Genomic DNA, 15,836 nt, shown 5'->3' with positions numbered 1-15,836 from the left:
TATTTTGGTATACCTCAGAACCCTTAGTTCTATCAAAGACCTCTCTGCAGAATATGAAGATAGTAGTGAGACCACTGTATCAAAGAATGTGGACAGTTTAGTAACTTGTCTTGCTTAAGTCTAAATTATTTTTCTTAACTGCTGAACCAACTCACAAGTTCACCAACAAAGATATTAGTGTACCTATTTTCACATAGCTTTTAGAATACTGCTTCTACTGTTAGTATTCTTGCCAATTTGATGGATATTAATTGATATGCCAGTGATGTTTTAATTTTCAACTCTTTTATCATTAAATTTGTAACAATGAATTGAACTCAATTATAATGACAGTACTTCATAATTATATTACATTACTATGTGTATTGGGGCAGCAGTGGTACAATGGATAGAGCACTGGGCCTGGAGTCAGGAAGACCTGAGCTCAAATCTGGCATTTAGAGCTGTATAACATTGGGCATATCACTTAACCTTGTTTGCCTTAGTTCCTCATCTGTAAAATGAGCTGGAGAAGAATATGCCTAACCACTCCATATCTTTGCCAAAAAAAAAAAAAAAAAAGGCAAAAAACAAACCAAACAAACAAACAAAAAAAAACCAAACCACAACAACAACAAAAGAGGTCATGAAGAGTTGAACATGACTGAAAATACTCAACAACAATTTTCTTCAGTTTCCTTCTGTATTTCTTTTTTAATTAACCAATTCTGCTTTTTAAGGAGTTATTTTCATCAGTGAATTTTAGTACCTCTTTTTTCCATCTGGCAAATTCTGGTATTTTAGTGTTATTTTCTTCAATAATTTTTTGTGCCTCTTTTACCGAGTTGTTATTTATCTTTTCATAATTTTCTTCCTTTGCTTTTATTTCTTTACCTAATTTTTCCTCCACCACTCTTATTTGATTTTGAAAATCATTTTGTCGGCTCTTCTAGGAATTCTTGTTGGGCTTGTGCCCAATTCACATTTTTTTTCTGAGTCTTTGCTTGTAACTGTTTTGAATTTATTGCTTTCTTCTGTATTTGTGTCTTGGTGTTCTTTTTTACCATAGTAGCTTTTTATAATTAAGTTCTTTTTTTTGTTGTTGCTCATTTTTTTCACCCTATTTCTTGATTTGGAACTTTATATTACTGTTGGGTTTTATTCCCAGCATGGGGGTGGGAGGAAGAAACAATGTCTCAAGTTTCATTTTTCACTAGTTTTTGGTGCTTCCAAGTTTGTATGATCTGGGGAGAGATAAGGTCACTGTTCTCTTGGTCTGAACTCTTGTCCTTACCCAGGAAAAGCCCCTGATCTTTGGGACCAAAAGTGATGCTGCTCCTCAGGGCCCTTCTTCCCTTGGAACTGGAAACAATATTGTTACTTAGGGTCACTGATCCCCTTGGGGTTGGAAGTGATACTGTCCTCAGTGCTTCCACTTCCTCTTGACTGAAGGTATCCCTCCCTGCCCTAGAACTATGACCCAGAAGTGGTTATAAGCAATGTAGTTGTCAATAGTTGCCCCTCAGGGTTCCCACTCCTTCACCAAAAGTGCTCTTCTCAGTCCTTGAATTATAACCAGGAATTGGGTATAGGCAATGGAGTTGTCTGGTACTGTGTCTAGTGTTAGCACTGAGGTCCCTTATAATTTCTTTTTGACTAGTTACTAGGTTCCCCCTACTGTCTCCAGCTTATGAACTCCAATAGCTGCTGCTTCTGTCATCACCATTTAGTTCCACCTCTGGTGTTTCATCCACATGGGCTTCACATCAGCCTCCTTTCCCATGTCACAGATTGCTATTTCTGACTTCCTGTATTGTCTTGGTTTCCACACTGGCCATGTCTAAAAAGGTGTGTGTGTGCGCACACACACGTGCACACATACATGTGTGTACACATGTGTGTATTTTGCACTGAGTCCTTCTCTTTTTCAGGGGCAGATGTCATGTTTCATTATTATTCCTCTGGAACTGTTGTCAAGCATTACATTGATCAAAGTTCCTTCATCTTTCAAAGTTGTTCCTCTTTTTCTTTTTTTTTTTCTCTTTTTTTGGGGGAGAGGGGGAAGGTGAGGGAATTGGGGTTAAGTGATTTGCCCAGTGTCACACAGCTAGTAAGTGTCAAGTTTCTGAGATGGGATTTGAATTCAGGTCCTCCTGACTCCAAGGCCAGTGCTCTATCCACTGTGCCACCTAGCTGCCCAAAGTTGTTCATCTTTAAAATACTTTTGTCATATGGATGAATGGATGGAGAGAGAGAGAAAAAGAGAGAGTTCGGTTCCTTCACTCTTAATCAGTTCATATAGGTCTTCCCAAGTTTCTCTGAAATCATCTCCTTTATCATTTCTTATTTTTTTCTATTTTATTACATTTATAAAACATAACTTGTTCAGCCATTCCCCAATTTATTGTTATCCCCTCAGATTTCAATTCTTTGCCACCTAAAAGAGAAATATATTTCTAAATCCTTATGTTGGGTTTTTTGGTTTGGTTTTTTTGCCTAAGACTCGCATCCCTAAATCTACCATCCTATGTGACTGCTTATTCTCAATTTTCTCTATTTCCTTGTTCAGTGAAATGTATTTCTGTACCCAATGATGTGTGTGTAATCTTTCCTCCTCTGACCAGTTCAAAAGAGGGTGCCATCCAAGTGCCAGCTGCTTTCTGAATCCCTTCCTCCTTATTTGTACAATTATTGTTTTTTGTTCATTAAAAGTATAATTATTATTGTTCCTTAAAAGTATATGTTTAGGGGCAGCTAGATGGCGCAGTGGATAGAGCACCGGCCCTGGATTCAGGAGTACCTGAGTTCAAATCCGGCCTCAGACACTTGACACTTACTAGCTATGTGACCCTGGGCAAGTCACTTAACCCCGATTGCCCCTAAAAAAAAAAACAAAACACCAAAAGTATATGTTTATCAGGGCAGCTAGGTGGCGCAGTGGATAGAGCACCGGCCCTGGATTCAGGAGGACCTGAGTTCAAATCTGACCTCAGACACTTAACAATTACTAGCTGTGTGACCCTGCGCAAGTCACTTAACCCCAGTTGCCTCACCAAAAAAACAAAAGTATATGTTAGGGGCAGCTAGGTGGCATAGTGGATAAAGCACCAGCCCTGCATTCATCCTCAGATACTTGATACTAGCTGTGTGACCCTAGGCAAGTCACTTAACTCTCATTGCCCCACAAAAGTAAAAAAATTTATATGATAAGTACAGAAAAAAAAGAAATTTTAAATTGTTTTAAATGATAAGCAGAGGGGCAGCTAGGTGGCACAGTGGAAAAAGCACCGGCCCTGGATTCAAGAGGACCTGAGTTCAAATCCAACCTCAGACACTTGACACTTACTAGCTGTGTGACCCTTGGCAAGTCACTTAACCTTCACTGCCCTGCCAAAAAGACCAAAAAAATGATAAGCAGAGTAATATTTGCTGCCCATTAAGTACACTGTATATCAAAATCAATTGACTCCATTCTGTCTTTTAAACATAAGGTCTTAAACATTATCTGACTAAATTATGATAAGTATTCCTAGTCCATAAAATTAGTATTGATATGAAGATATATGTTTGTATAAATTCAGTTTTATCAGTTTCTACTCCTCCCCAATTTTATTTTTAATTATTTACAAAAGATTTCAGACAAACATTTATGATCTGGAATGAAGTATAAGCATACTGAAATTATAGTGTGTGCATTTTTCTTAGGGTAATTTTGTAGTTTTGGTGTTTGCTGAATTTATCCAACTTCTTACATTTTCAGTAATATTTTCATTCTTGAGATAGATTGTAAGCCAAAGAATTTTTGAAACCAATGAAAAACTCTGTCTTCTATGGGAAGCTTTTTCTTGATTCCCCATCAATTAATTTTAAAATGCATTTCCATTAGAACAATGGTATAGGGCAGAGCCAAGATGGCAGAGTAATGATTAGTTCAGGGAGCTCTGCCTGCTCCACACACCCCAACACAAATCCCCCAAAATGGCTTAGAAAATCCAAAGGACTGAATCTTGATCTAGAAATCCAAGAAAAATCATAGTGAGTCATCACTCCAGTCCAGATTGGCATAGGAAGACAGAGGTCTGTGGACACTAGGGATAGGGTCTAGATATAAGAAATGATGAATGGGATAGATGGGTTTCAGAGAAACTTGGACTTATACAAATTGATGAAGAGTGAAGGGAACAGAACCAGTAGATTGATTTATGCAACTACAACATTATGGTAAAAACAAAATCCTGCAAAATTTAGGATGTCTGATCAATGATCAACCAGGATTTCAGAAAACTAATAATGAAACAAGCTGCTCACTTTCTGATAGAGAGGTGAGGGACTCAAGACTGCCAAATGAGTCATGCATGTATTTAGGCATATATACACACACAAACACAGAGCCAAAGGGGAAAAATGTTTTTCTTGAATATGTGTTTGAAACAGGAGGTTTTTTTTTCTTTTCTTCTCATGGGGGGAGAGGGAATAGGAGAGGTATCAGTAGGCCAAGGAAAAAGCACATTTCATATATATATATATATATATATATATATATATATATATATATATATATATATATATATATATACACACACACACACCCCAAAAGAGTTGTCTTTTGAGTGATATGGTTGGACCTGTGTATCAGAAAGATAATTTTGGTAACTATGTGAAAAATAAATTGGAGGAAGAGAAACTAGAAGGAGGTACTAATTAGGAAGCTGTAACAACATTCCAGGTGACAGAAGAAAAGAGCCTGGCCTGCAGCAGTAGCAGTCAAAGTAGAAAGAAACAATACATATGAGAGATACTGGTGGAATAAGCAAGACTTGGCATGAGAGAGAGGAAAGATTAAAAGAGCATTCTAAGTTTTTAAGCCTGGATAGCTAAAATAAAAAATCATGGTGCTATTAACAAAATTTGGAAGTCAGGGAGAGAGACAGGTTTAGAATTAGGGTTGAGGGGCAGCTAGGTGGCACATTGGATAAAGCAGTGGTCCTGGATTCAGGAGGACCTGAGTTCAAATCCAACCTCAGACACTTGACACTTACTAGTTCTGTGGCCCTGGGCAAGTCACTTAATCCTCATTGCCCCGCCCCCTCCCCACAAAAAAAAGAAGTGGGGTTGAACAAGAATGCCAAAATTAACTATCTCCCATCTTCCAAAAGCAGAGAAGCTAGTATCAAAATAAAATAACTCATCTTAAATTTTTTTTTCTTAAACTTGTAGCCTCAGAGATAAAATAAGGTTCATAGGTTATATTACTATCAGACTTTGGTCCATATTAGATTATGTTCATATATTTGGTCCATATTAATATATGTTGAAAATGAAAAATAGAATTAATTCTGAGTCTACATAGGAAAAGAAAGCAATTTGAATTGGTTTTCATTTCCGGAGTCTCTAAAAGAAAAAAAAATTGCCAGTGACAAATTCTTCAGTTAGGAACACAGTATGCTAGTTAACTTATCTTAATTATATTAAATAAGCCAGGAATGAAGTCGTATTAAGGTACATATTTTAATGTTTTAATCTTTTTTAATTATTCGTACAGTGGAACTCAATACAGGAGGAACTCAATTTTTAAAAAAAGAACCCGTGTTTCAATAAGCAGTATGCTTTTCAATAAATCACATATTGTAAGAAATGGAAGGAACCTCTGAGTTAAATGAGTCAGGCAATAAGAATTTTTAATAATAATAATGATAATAATAATGTTATTTATTTATTTTGAACATTTTTTTCTTTTTAAATCTTGAATTCCAAATTTTCTTCCTCCCTCCAGTTTTATAGCCCTTTGGGTGTACAGACAGCTCTTGCTTTACATAAATGGACCTTTCTATAGACCTCTACATAAAGTAATTTTTATATAATATAAATTTTCCTACAGATGTGGAGAAGGGAGGGAGGGGAAGAGGGAGTTAGGAAGGGTGTCACAAACCTGTGGATAGAGGGGCCCAGTTCATGGTTCAAGGACACTTGGAGGCCAGAGACAGAGAAGTGAGAACAGAAGGAGGAAGATGTTGGGAGTGGGGCCAGCCATATGGAGGCCTGGTCAGAACCAGGGAGAACATGCAGGGACTAGACACATGGGGGACAGACACTGACAGGAAAGGATGAGTAAAACGTGGGGGCTGGTGACAGATACATGGAACCCAAGCATGACCAGACAAAAGACACATGTGGAGGCCAGACATGCAGGCAGGTAGGTGGAAAAGGGAAAGTCTCCTGTCTCAGTGCCAGAGGTATCAGACCAAGCCCCCAATCTGGCAGTGGCAACAGTGGTGGTAGTAGTCTCTCTGCATATCTGTTCTTCTTTCACTTGAGGGCATTTAAAAAAAATTTTTTTTTAGTGAGGCAATTGGGGTTAAGTGACTTGCCCAGGGTCACACAGCTAGTAACTGTTAAGTGTCTGAGGCCAGATTTGAACTCAGGTACTCCTGACTCCAGGGCAGGTGCTCTACATTGCACCACCTAGCTGCCCCGAGGGCATTTTTTTCAATTTAAATGAGAAACACAGAGGCCACAGAGGACTGAGAAAAGAATAGAGAGAAAAGTGCTGTAGAGTAAACATAATTTTTTTTGGAATGTGGATTCCTTACATAATGCTTTACACAAATTTGTGTGATGTGAATTTATGAAAAGCAAGAATTATCTATAGTTCCAAATTGTTCTTGAGAATGATTGGACCAGTTCACAACTCTACTAATTCTTAATTAGTGGACCTATTTTCCACCATCCCCTCCAATATTTGTCATTTCTGATAAGCAGAGGTACCGCAGAATTGCTTTTATTTGCATTTCTCTGATCAATAGTGATTTGGAGCATTTTTTCCAAGTGTATATATAGCTTTCATTTCTTCTTCTGAAAACTGCCTATTCATATGCTTTGACCATTTATCAATCAGGGAATGGCTCTTATTTTTATAAATTTGACCTATTTGAGAAATGATGCCATTATCAAAGAAAATTTATACCCTTTAACAAAATACAGGTTCCCTTATTATCCCTTTTAATTAGGTCTATTTTTGGTTTTGCTTCCTCGGAGAACATGTTTGCTAATCCTGCCTTTTTACATCAACTAAAGCATAATAGATTTTTGTCCCAGGCCTTTAATATAACTCTATGTGTGTCTTGTAAACAACATATTATTGGATTGTAGTTTTTAATCCATTCTGTTATCTGCATCCTTTTTTGGGGTGAGCTTATCCCATTCCCATTTATAGTTATTTGCTAAGTGTGTATTTCCCTCGGTTCTATTTTCTAAAATCCAGCCTCAGATACTTACTAGCTGTGTGACCCTAGGCAAGTCACGTAACCCTGAGTGCCTCCCCCCACAAAGACTTTTTATCCTGTTCCTCCTCAAAAGTCTCTCTTGCTTCTGACCACTGCCTCCTTTTATCACTCCCCTCATATATCTTATCCCCTTGCCCTCCCATTTCCCTAGTGTCTAAGATACATTTCTATACCCAACAGTGTGCATATATTCATGCCTCTTTGAAAAATTTTTATTAGAGTGAGGTTCATGCGTTATCTGCCACCACCACCCCCACAGTACTCCCAACACACACTATAAAAGCTCTACCTTGAATGCTTCTTTTATGTGAGAAAATTTTCCTCATTCTACTTCCCCCTTTTCCCAGTGTATCCCTCTTTATTACCCCCTTCATTTGTAGGGGAAGATCTTCCCAACATAATCAATTTACACTCATGCTCTCTGACTATATAAAGACCTTTTAACTGCCCCTAATAATGATAAATTTTTTAGGAGTTACATGCATCATCTTCCCATATAGGAATGTAAACAGTTTAATTTTATTGTATCTCGAATGATTACTCTTTAATGCTTACCTTTTTATGTTTCTCTTGAATCTTCTCTTTGAATGTCAATTTTTTTTGCAGGGCAATGATGGTTAAGTGACTTGCTCAGGGTCACACAGCCAATAAGTGTCAAGTGTCTGAGGCCAGATTTGAACTCAGGTCCTCCAGAATCCAGGGCCATTGCTTTATCCACTGCACCTTGAATGTCAAATTTTCTATTTGGCTCTGGTCTTTTTATCAGTAATGCTTGGAAGTCCTCTAGTTCATTAAATGCCTATTTTTCCCCTGAAGAATTATACACAATTTTTCTGAGTAATTCCTGGTTGTAATCCTAGCACCTTTGCCTTCTGGAATATTATATTCCAAGACCTCAATTCCTTTAACACAGAAGCTGCTAAATCTTGTGTAATTTTGACTGTGGCTCCAAGATTTTTGAATAGTATCTTTCTAACTGCTTGCAATATTTTCTCCTTGACTTGGGGGCTATGGAATTTGGCTATAATATTCCTGGGAATTTTCATTTTTAAATCTCTTTCAGGAGGTAACTGATAGATTCTTTCAATTTCTATTTTACCCTCTGGATCTAAGGAGCAGTTCTAATACATCTAGGCACTTTTTTTTATCATGGCTGTCAAGAAGTCCAATAATGCTTAACGTATTTCTCCTCAATCTATTTTCCAAGTCATTGTTTTTCCAATGAGATATTTCACATTTTCTTCTATTTTTTTTTATTTTGACTTTGTTTCTTGATGTCTCAGATTCATTAGCTTCCACTTGACCAATTCTATTTGTTAAGCAATTATTTTCTTCAGTGAGCTTTTGTTTTTGTTTTTTCCATTTAGCTAATTCTGGTTTTTAAGAAAGTGTTTTCTTCAGTGCATTTTTATACTTCCTTTTCCATTTGACCTATTCTGCATTTTTATGGAGTTCTTTCCTTCAGTGAATTTTTATGTATCTTTTACCAACATATTATTTTCTTGTGCCTCTTTTACCAAATTGTTAATTCTCTCTTCATAATTTTCTTGCATCACTCCCTCCTTATCAATTTTTTCTTCTAACACTCATCACTGTCCTCAACTCTTTCAGGAATTCTTGTTGGCTTGGGTCCAATTAGCATGATTATTTGAGGCTTTGCTTATATCTATTTTCACGCTTTTGTCTTCTGTGTTTATGTCTTGGTCTTCCCTGCCACCATAGTACTTTTAAATGGTCACGCTCTTTTGTTGTTGTTATTCACTCATTTACCCAGACTATTTCTTGACTTTGAACTTTATGTTAAAGTTGGGGGCTCTGTCGACCTGGGGATGGGGAGGCATTGTCATAAGCTTCAGGCAATTTTTTTATATTGCTGTTTTCAGAGCTATTTCTGGACGTCTGCAATTTTCAGTGCTTCCAAAGTGGTATGATCCAGGAAGGGGTAGTCACTGCTCTCCTGGTCTGTGTTGTTGTCTTTACCCATGAAAGGCCTCTGTCTTGTAGCTACAAGCACTAGCACCCCTCTGATCCCTGTATTTGTGACCAGGATGCCAGTTCCCTAGAGACAACTAAAAATGTTCCTCTCTGACCCAGAATTCCTATGGGTGAAAGAGTTACCAATCAACACCAGCTGCATCCAATGCCCGCAAAAGGTCCTTTGTCATCTTTCTAAAAAGTCATCCAGTCCCCTTACCATTTCTGGGTAGACAGCTCCCAATACTGCTGCTGTCGCTACTACTACCACTGTCACAGTCACCTCCAAGGCCCACCATTAATGCTGCTGTAGCACTCTAGGCCAGCTGCCACCCTGGTATCGCAGACCTCTCCTGCTGACCTCCCAAACTATCTTAAGCTACAAGGATGTATCACTCTGACTTTTTGTTAGGTCTGCTATTCCAAAATTTGATTTGAAGAGTTATTTTAAAGTTGTTTGATGGGGAATGTTGGGAAAGTTCTGTAAGGTTGCTGCCTGCACTCCATCATCTTGGCTCCATCTTCAATAAGCATTTATTAAGTTCCTACTATGTTCCAAGCACTATATAAAGGGTTTGGGATTCAAAGAAAGGAAAAAGATAATCCCTACCCTTAAGAAGCTCACAGTTTGCATATCCTTTGACCCAGTAATACTAATACTAGGTCTGTATCCCAAAGAGATCATCAAAAAGGGAAAAGGACCCACATGTACAAAAATATTTATAGCAGCTCTCTTTGTGATGGCAAAGAATTGGAAATTGAGGGAATGTCCATCAATTGGGGAATGGCTGAACAAGTTGTGGTATATGAATGTAATGGAATACTATTGTGCTCTAAGAAATGATAAGAGGGCCAATTTCAGAAAAACCTGGAAAGACTTAAGTGGACTGATGCTGAGTGAAGTGAGCAGAACCAGGAGAACATTGTACACAGTGACAGCAACATTGTGTGATGATCAACTGTGATAGACTTAGTTCTTCTCAGCAGTGCAATGATCCAAGACGATTCCAAAGAACTCATGATGGAAAATGTTCTCCATGTCCAGAAAAAAGAACTGTGGATTCTGAATGCAAAGACAACTACAATGTTTCTACTTTCTTTATTCTTTTTCTTCTTTCTTGAGGTCTTTCCCTTTTGTTATGATTCTTCTTTCACAACATGACTAGTGCAAAAATATGTTTAATGGGATTGTACATATATAACCTATATCAGATTGCTTTCCGTGTAAAGGAGGGGGGAGGGAAGGGAGGGAGGGAGAAAAATTTGGAACTAGAAATCTTATAAAAACAAATGTTGAAAACTATCTCTACATGTAACTGGAAAATAATGAAATACTTTTATGATTAAAAAAAGAAGCTCGGGGCAGCTAGATGGCGCAGTGGTTAAAGCACCGGCCCTGGATTCAGGAGTACCTGAGTTCAAATCCGGCCTCAGACACTTGACACTTACTAGCTGTGTGACCGTGGGCAAGTCACTTAACCCCCATTGCCTAAAAAAAAAAAAAAAAAAAGAAGAAGAAGCTCAAAGTTTAATGAGGAAGACAACAAGCAAATATATACAAACAAGCTATGTACAAGATAAACAGGAAGTAATTAACCAAGGAAAAGCACTATAATTAAAAGGAATTGGGAAAGTCTTCCTGTAGAAGGTAAGATTTTAGTTGGGACTTAAAGAAAGTCTGAGAAGTCTGGAGGCTATGAGGAGGATGAGCATTCCAGGCATGGGAATCCAATGTGAACTTGAATAAGAATGCTCTCTACATCATTTTTTGGACATTTAGTCATCCAGGATTACCTAGATCCCCTCAAGTCTATCTCCTAAAGCAACTTATTCCAGTTTTAGAGGGTCTTCTTTACACAAGACTAAATTAACTTTCACTCATTGCTTTCAGCATTTCCTCTGGAGCCAAACAGAAAAAAATCTAATCCCTTTTCCATATGATATCTCTTTATATAACTGAAGAAAGTTATCACACTCTCTCAAGTCTTCTCTTCCTGTATGCACTTTTCTGTGAATATGTGGTATTCTAGAAAAATAAAAGTTCCTTGAGGGCAAGAACTATCTCACTTTTATATTTGTAACCAGAGCTCCTAGCATAGTGCTTGACACAGAGCAATCTCTTCTCTTGATACATGCTTACAGATTGTATGATTCTCCAATCTACTAAAAGCCCAAATATTTTTCTGAGGACTTTTTTATCAATGTCTCTTCCATTCTGTACTTGTGACACTTTTTTTTTGGTGTTTCTCCAAACATGCCTTTCTCAAGCCATGACTCTCATTTTTGTGTTGTCTCTCCCTGCTAGAATGTAAGGTCATTGGAGGCAGGCACTATTTCATTTTTGTATTTGTATCCACAATGCTTAGCATAGTGTTTGGCATATAGTCACTTGTGTTTTTTTCATTCATTCATTCCCTCAAGGAGTTACATTTTACATTCTTCTCTCATTTATATATCACTTTGAAGGAATAATATTTTACTAGTAAATTAATTTTACACAGTGCAACTAAGAGCTTATTATTCCTCTAAGTACCCAAACATGGAAAAATATAGTTTAATCATTTTGGATGGAAATTTTTCTAAAATGCATTAGACATACTTCACTGTCTTTGAACCGGGGCCATTCATTGCCGCTGAGTGCTCTGTGTGAATTCCTATATGTGGTGGCAAAGGTCTCTCCAAAAGAATGGTTAAGTGGAAACTCAGTGTCCACACTAGGGAAGGAAAAAAGGAGAAAACTCATGCACAAGATCTATATGTCCAAAATAAATTTATTAAAGGCTATTCTTTGTAGCCAGCTAAAGACATGAATGAGATGCAGTGGGCTTCCAAATATACATACAGGATGGGCTGACAGCTTCAATGATGGCTTCTCAACTTGCCCTTTTTGTACTAGGAAAATCCCATCTGTGATATGTGTAAAGAATAATACTTCCTTTTGGGGAGTTACTTGAGGTTGGCTAATAAGGGGGCAATAGTGTGTGTGTGTGTGTGTGTGTGTGTGTGTGTGTGTGTGTGTGTGTGGTGTGTATACATTACACATACATAGAATTTAGGTAGGCTTATATCTGGGTATGTATGTATTGATATGTCTGAGTATATATTGATATAATTTCTAGAAAAGGGAGGAAATAGTCCCACTATATTCTCTCCTAGTTAGAATAAATATCATTCAATTGAAGGTACCACATTTTAGGAAGATCAATGGCAAAACAGCATATATCCAGAGGAGGGAGACTTTAATGGTAAAAGAACTAGAGATCATACCATATGTATATTAGTTGAAAGAAAAGGACAGGTTTGGCCTGGAGAAAATAAGTCAAGATCAGAAATTTGTATAACTAGTTTCAATTATCCAAAAGGTTATCATAGAAGAGTAAAAGCACACGCATGCTGTCTGTCTGTTTGTCTTTGTCTGTCTGTCTGTCTGTCTGTCTGTCTGTCTCTCTTTCTCTCTCTCTCTCTCTCTCCCTCTCTCTCCAGAGCACCAGAAAGATATTGGTTCAAAATAAGGAAAGACTTGAATACTTAAAGTTCTCCAAACACAGAATGGGGTTGCCTCAGGTGACACTGGGTCTTAATCATTAAGATTCTTTAAGTTTCTCTGATTCAGTATAAGAACTAAATAAGAACTGAGCATTGGCTTATGGCATATCTTTTCACAAATAAGCAATTTGTCAGTATTATTAAAAATTACATGGCATATAACTATCTCCTAAAAGAATGAAATAAAACCAGTTAGTAAAACTAAATGCAGTTCATAGATTCCCATCAAATGCCACAAAAATTAGGGTTTTTTTTTAAAGAAAGATACTTAGAATAGCTACAATTTGTTCTATCATAACTATAATGCCAAATCATTGATCTAAAGAAATAAGAAAATCCTACAAAGTAACAGCAGGTTAGCTAGCACTGTGCACATATGGTACATCTTACAGTATATTCCTAAACTGGCTCAATGTAGAAACTATTTCCAAATATGTTATTATAGATATAAACACTTTTGAAAGGAACAATGTACAGAAACACTGAAAAATAGTTATTATCATTATTATTACCTTTTTCTCTGAATATATTCCAAGTAACAATGAGTGTGATTTCAAATGTACAATCCAGGAATCTGGCCTTACTTAAACAGAACTGGATTAAACTAGCCAAACTCCTGTGCTCCTTAAATACTAAAACATGTTAAGATTTTTTTAAAACAGATTTTAGAATTTCATTATTTATAAATGGAAAGAACAACATGTCATTTTCAATTTTAGAAGCAAAGGAAATAGAGGTAAATAAATGTAGAGGATTCTAAATAGCATTCTGATATTTGCAAAGATAAATAACATTTGCTTCCTTGCTTTTAGAGGATGGGAGATGATGAATTTCTTTAAACCATAGCAACCCTGTTTGATCATTTGTTTACATAAAGATAACCTAAAGTTACTTTAAATGAAAAGTTACTTATATGTAAAATGTGTACTTAATCTTCAAAATCCTGTATAGCTCTAAAATTCTTATTATTCTTTAAGTTTATATTATTTCATGCTGCTTAACATTCTTGCCAATCATTTAAGCACTTAACAAAGTATTTTATAAAAATTTGAATCCTAGGATTACCAAGTTTTAACTAAAGAACTATAAAAGCTATAACTAAAAATATTTTACTGCCCTAACTTATGCAATACATCATTATCAGAAATAGTACTGCTTTGGAAAGGCAGCTTCCTAAACATATTTGGAATACAATTCAATTTACAACTTTTTAAAAATACATATCTTTTGAGGTAACTTGCTTTCTTGGAAAAAAATCATACGGAGTTACACTCAAATAGTTAAGTGGGTCATCAGTTTTGCCTTGTCAACAAATAATACAATAGAGTCAGTATTCACAGCCTAGACCCTGGACTCGTTTTTTTTAAAGTTATCCTCAAATCTAAGTTAGTACCATAAATAATTAGAATCAGTATTATGTAAATTACTTAATGTCAGGGTCCCCTTAACTCACTTTAATGTGAAAAAGTATGACAATAAGAGAATTTGAAAATACATTTCCATGTCGCACTTGTTAAAATTGAGTAGAATTATTACAAAAATAGGATTATTTTAAAAAGAAATAGCAGCAGATAAATATAAAAACCACTAAAAAGAGAAGAAAAATTAACCACCGTTCAAAACAATGATCATAATATTATCCCCTACCACTGGCAATATTCATCTGACAAAAGCACTTACATTTCAATCTATTAATATAGTAAATGTAATCTACTTCTGAACTAAATAGCAACATAAATATAAATTGAATATTTTCTTACTCGGATATAAACAGACTGTAGGATCTTTTAGTTTTACCATTAATATTTATATTTTTTTATAATCAGGAAGAAGAATTTTAAGCTGATTTTTCTGGCTATGAAAACTGTGAAGAAAATGTTTTCTGCTGCAAATATAATAAAATTGATCCATATTCTCCCTACCTTCTACTAGCTTGCTCATGATATAACTATGCTTAAGATTTAAGATTTTTAAAAATTTATCAAAAATTGGCTTGTTATTGACTATATCTAATCAAGTCTGAGAAACAATGAAATTCAAATATCAGAACCACAATAGCATATTGCTTCATGCTAACTAAAAATATATTTTAAGTAGCTGCTCTATAAATAGTTGCATAAAAAGATCACTGAATGCCTCAAAGTGCTAGGATCCAATGTTCTAACACTATTCCTACCTTTCTTCCCAGTGACTGATCTTTGTCTTGATGGTGACACCAGATCCTTTACAATCTGTAAGACTTGAATCATTGCTATTTAGCAAGACCAAAGACTCCAGCTGCTCCTCCGGAAATCCAACAGGTTTCATCACTAACAGCTCATTACATTTCTGCTTTCAGTGAGCTCTGAGATGCTGAGACACCAACACAGTTAACCTTCAGAGAAATAAATGCTTTTGCTAGCTGTCCCATGAATCCTTTGAAGCAGTTAAAAAATTCAAAGTGGATTCAGCACATGTGAAAAGCACCATCTTCAAGGTTCAAGGTGCCTTTGTTTTCAAAGTTTCCATTAGTGACAAATGGAAAATTTCTTTAGTATAATATGATTTTCTCAAAATACTTTCTCTAAAAAGCAATGGAGTTTAAAATATTATTAAATAAATATGTATAAAAACAACACACAAATGCTTAAACTAGATTTCCTTTAAAATACAGCAAATAGTATTAGATAATCAAAGTATAAATATTTGAACTTTTTCTAAAACCTTATTATATTTCATTTTTTATTTCGCAGAAACTTTTTGAATGCTAAAAAAATGAAAATAGATGAAAATAAAGATCATTTTGATAACTCCAAGCTGCTTATAATTCTAAAATGAGTAAGCACTGCCAAAAGTATCTACGAGAATAGCCCTTAAGTTCCTCCTCATCCTTGTCACACACTTCAGACATTCTGGTACATGATTCTTATGCTTCACTGCACAGCAGACATCCTACTAAGAGCTTGAAGTTTCCCCTGTCTCACCACCAGAGGCAAAAAGAGAACCTAAAGTATAATCATTGTTTCTGTCATGTAAGATTAAGAGACAAATGTTCAGTTAACATGTGTTAGCATT

The 15,836-nt window shown here is 36.0% G+C and overlaps 1 protein-coding gene across 1 annotated transcript in view; it reads right to left on the bottom strand.

Moving 5' to 3' along the window:
• USP6NL (USP6 N-terminal like) overlaps positions 1–15,114 on the bottom strand; it is a 151,573-nt gene extending 136,459 nt beyond the window's left edge. The window contains 1 exon segment of the mRNA XM_043968596.1: positions 14,959–15,114. Coding sequence (XP_043824531.1) covers positions 14,959–15,031 — 73 coding nt within the window. The 5' untranslated portion in view covers positions 15,032–15,114.
• Between the last annotated feature and the right edge of the window lie 722 nt (positions 15,115–15,836).

This window comes from Dromiciops gliroides, chromosome 5 (genome assembly GCF_019393635.1).
Source record: "Dromiciops gliroides isolate mDroGli1 chromosome 5, mDroGli1.pri, whole genome shotgun sequence".
NCBI classification, from domain to species: Eukaryota; Metazoa; Chordata; class Mammalia; order Microbiotheria; family Microbiotheriidae; genus Dromiciops; species Dromiciops gliroides.
This window is presented reverse-complemented; position numbering and strand designations above follow the sequence as displayed.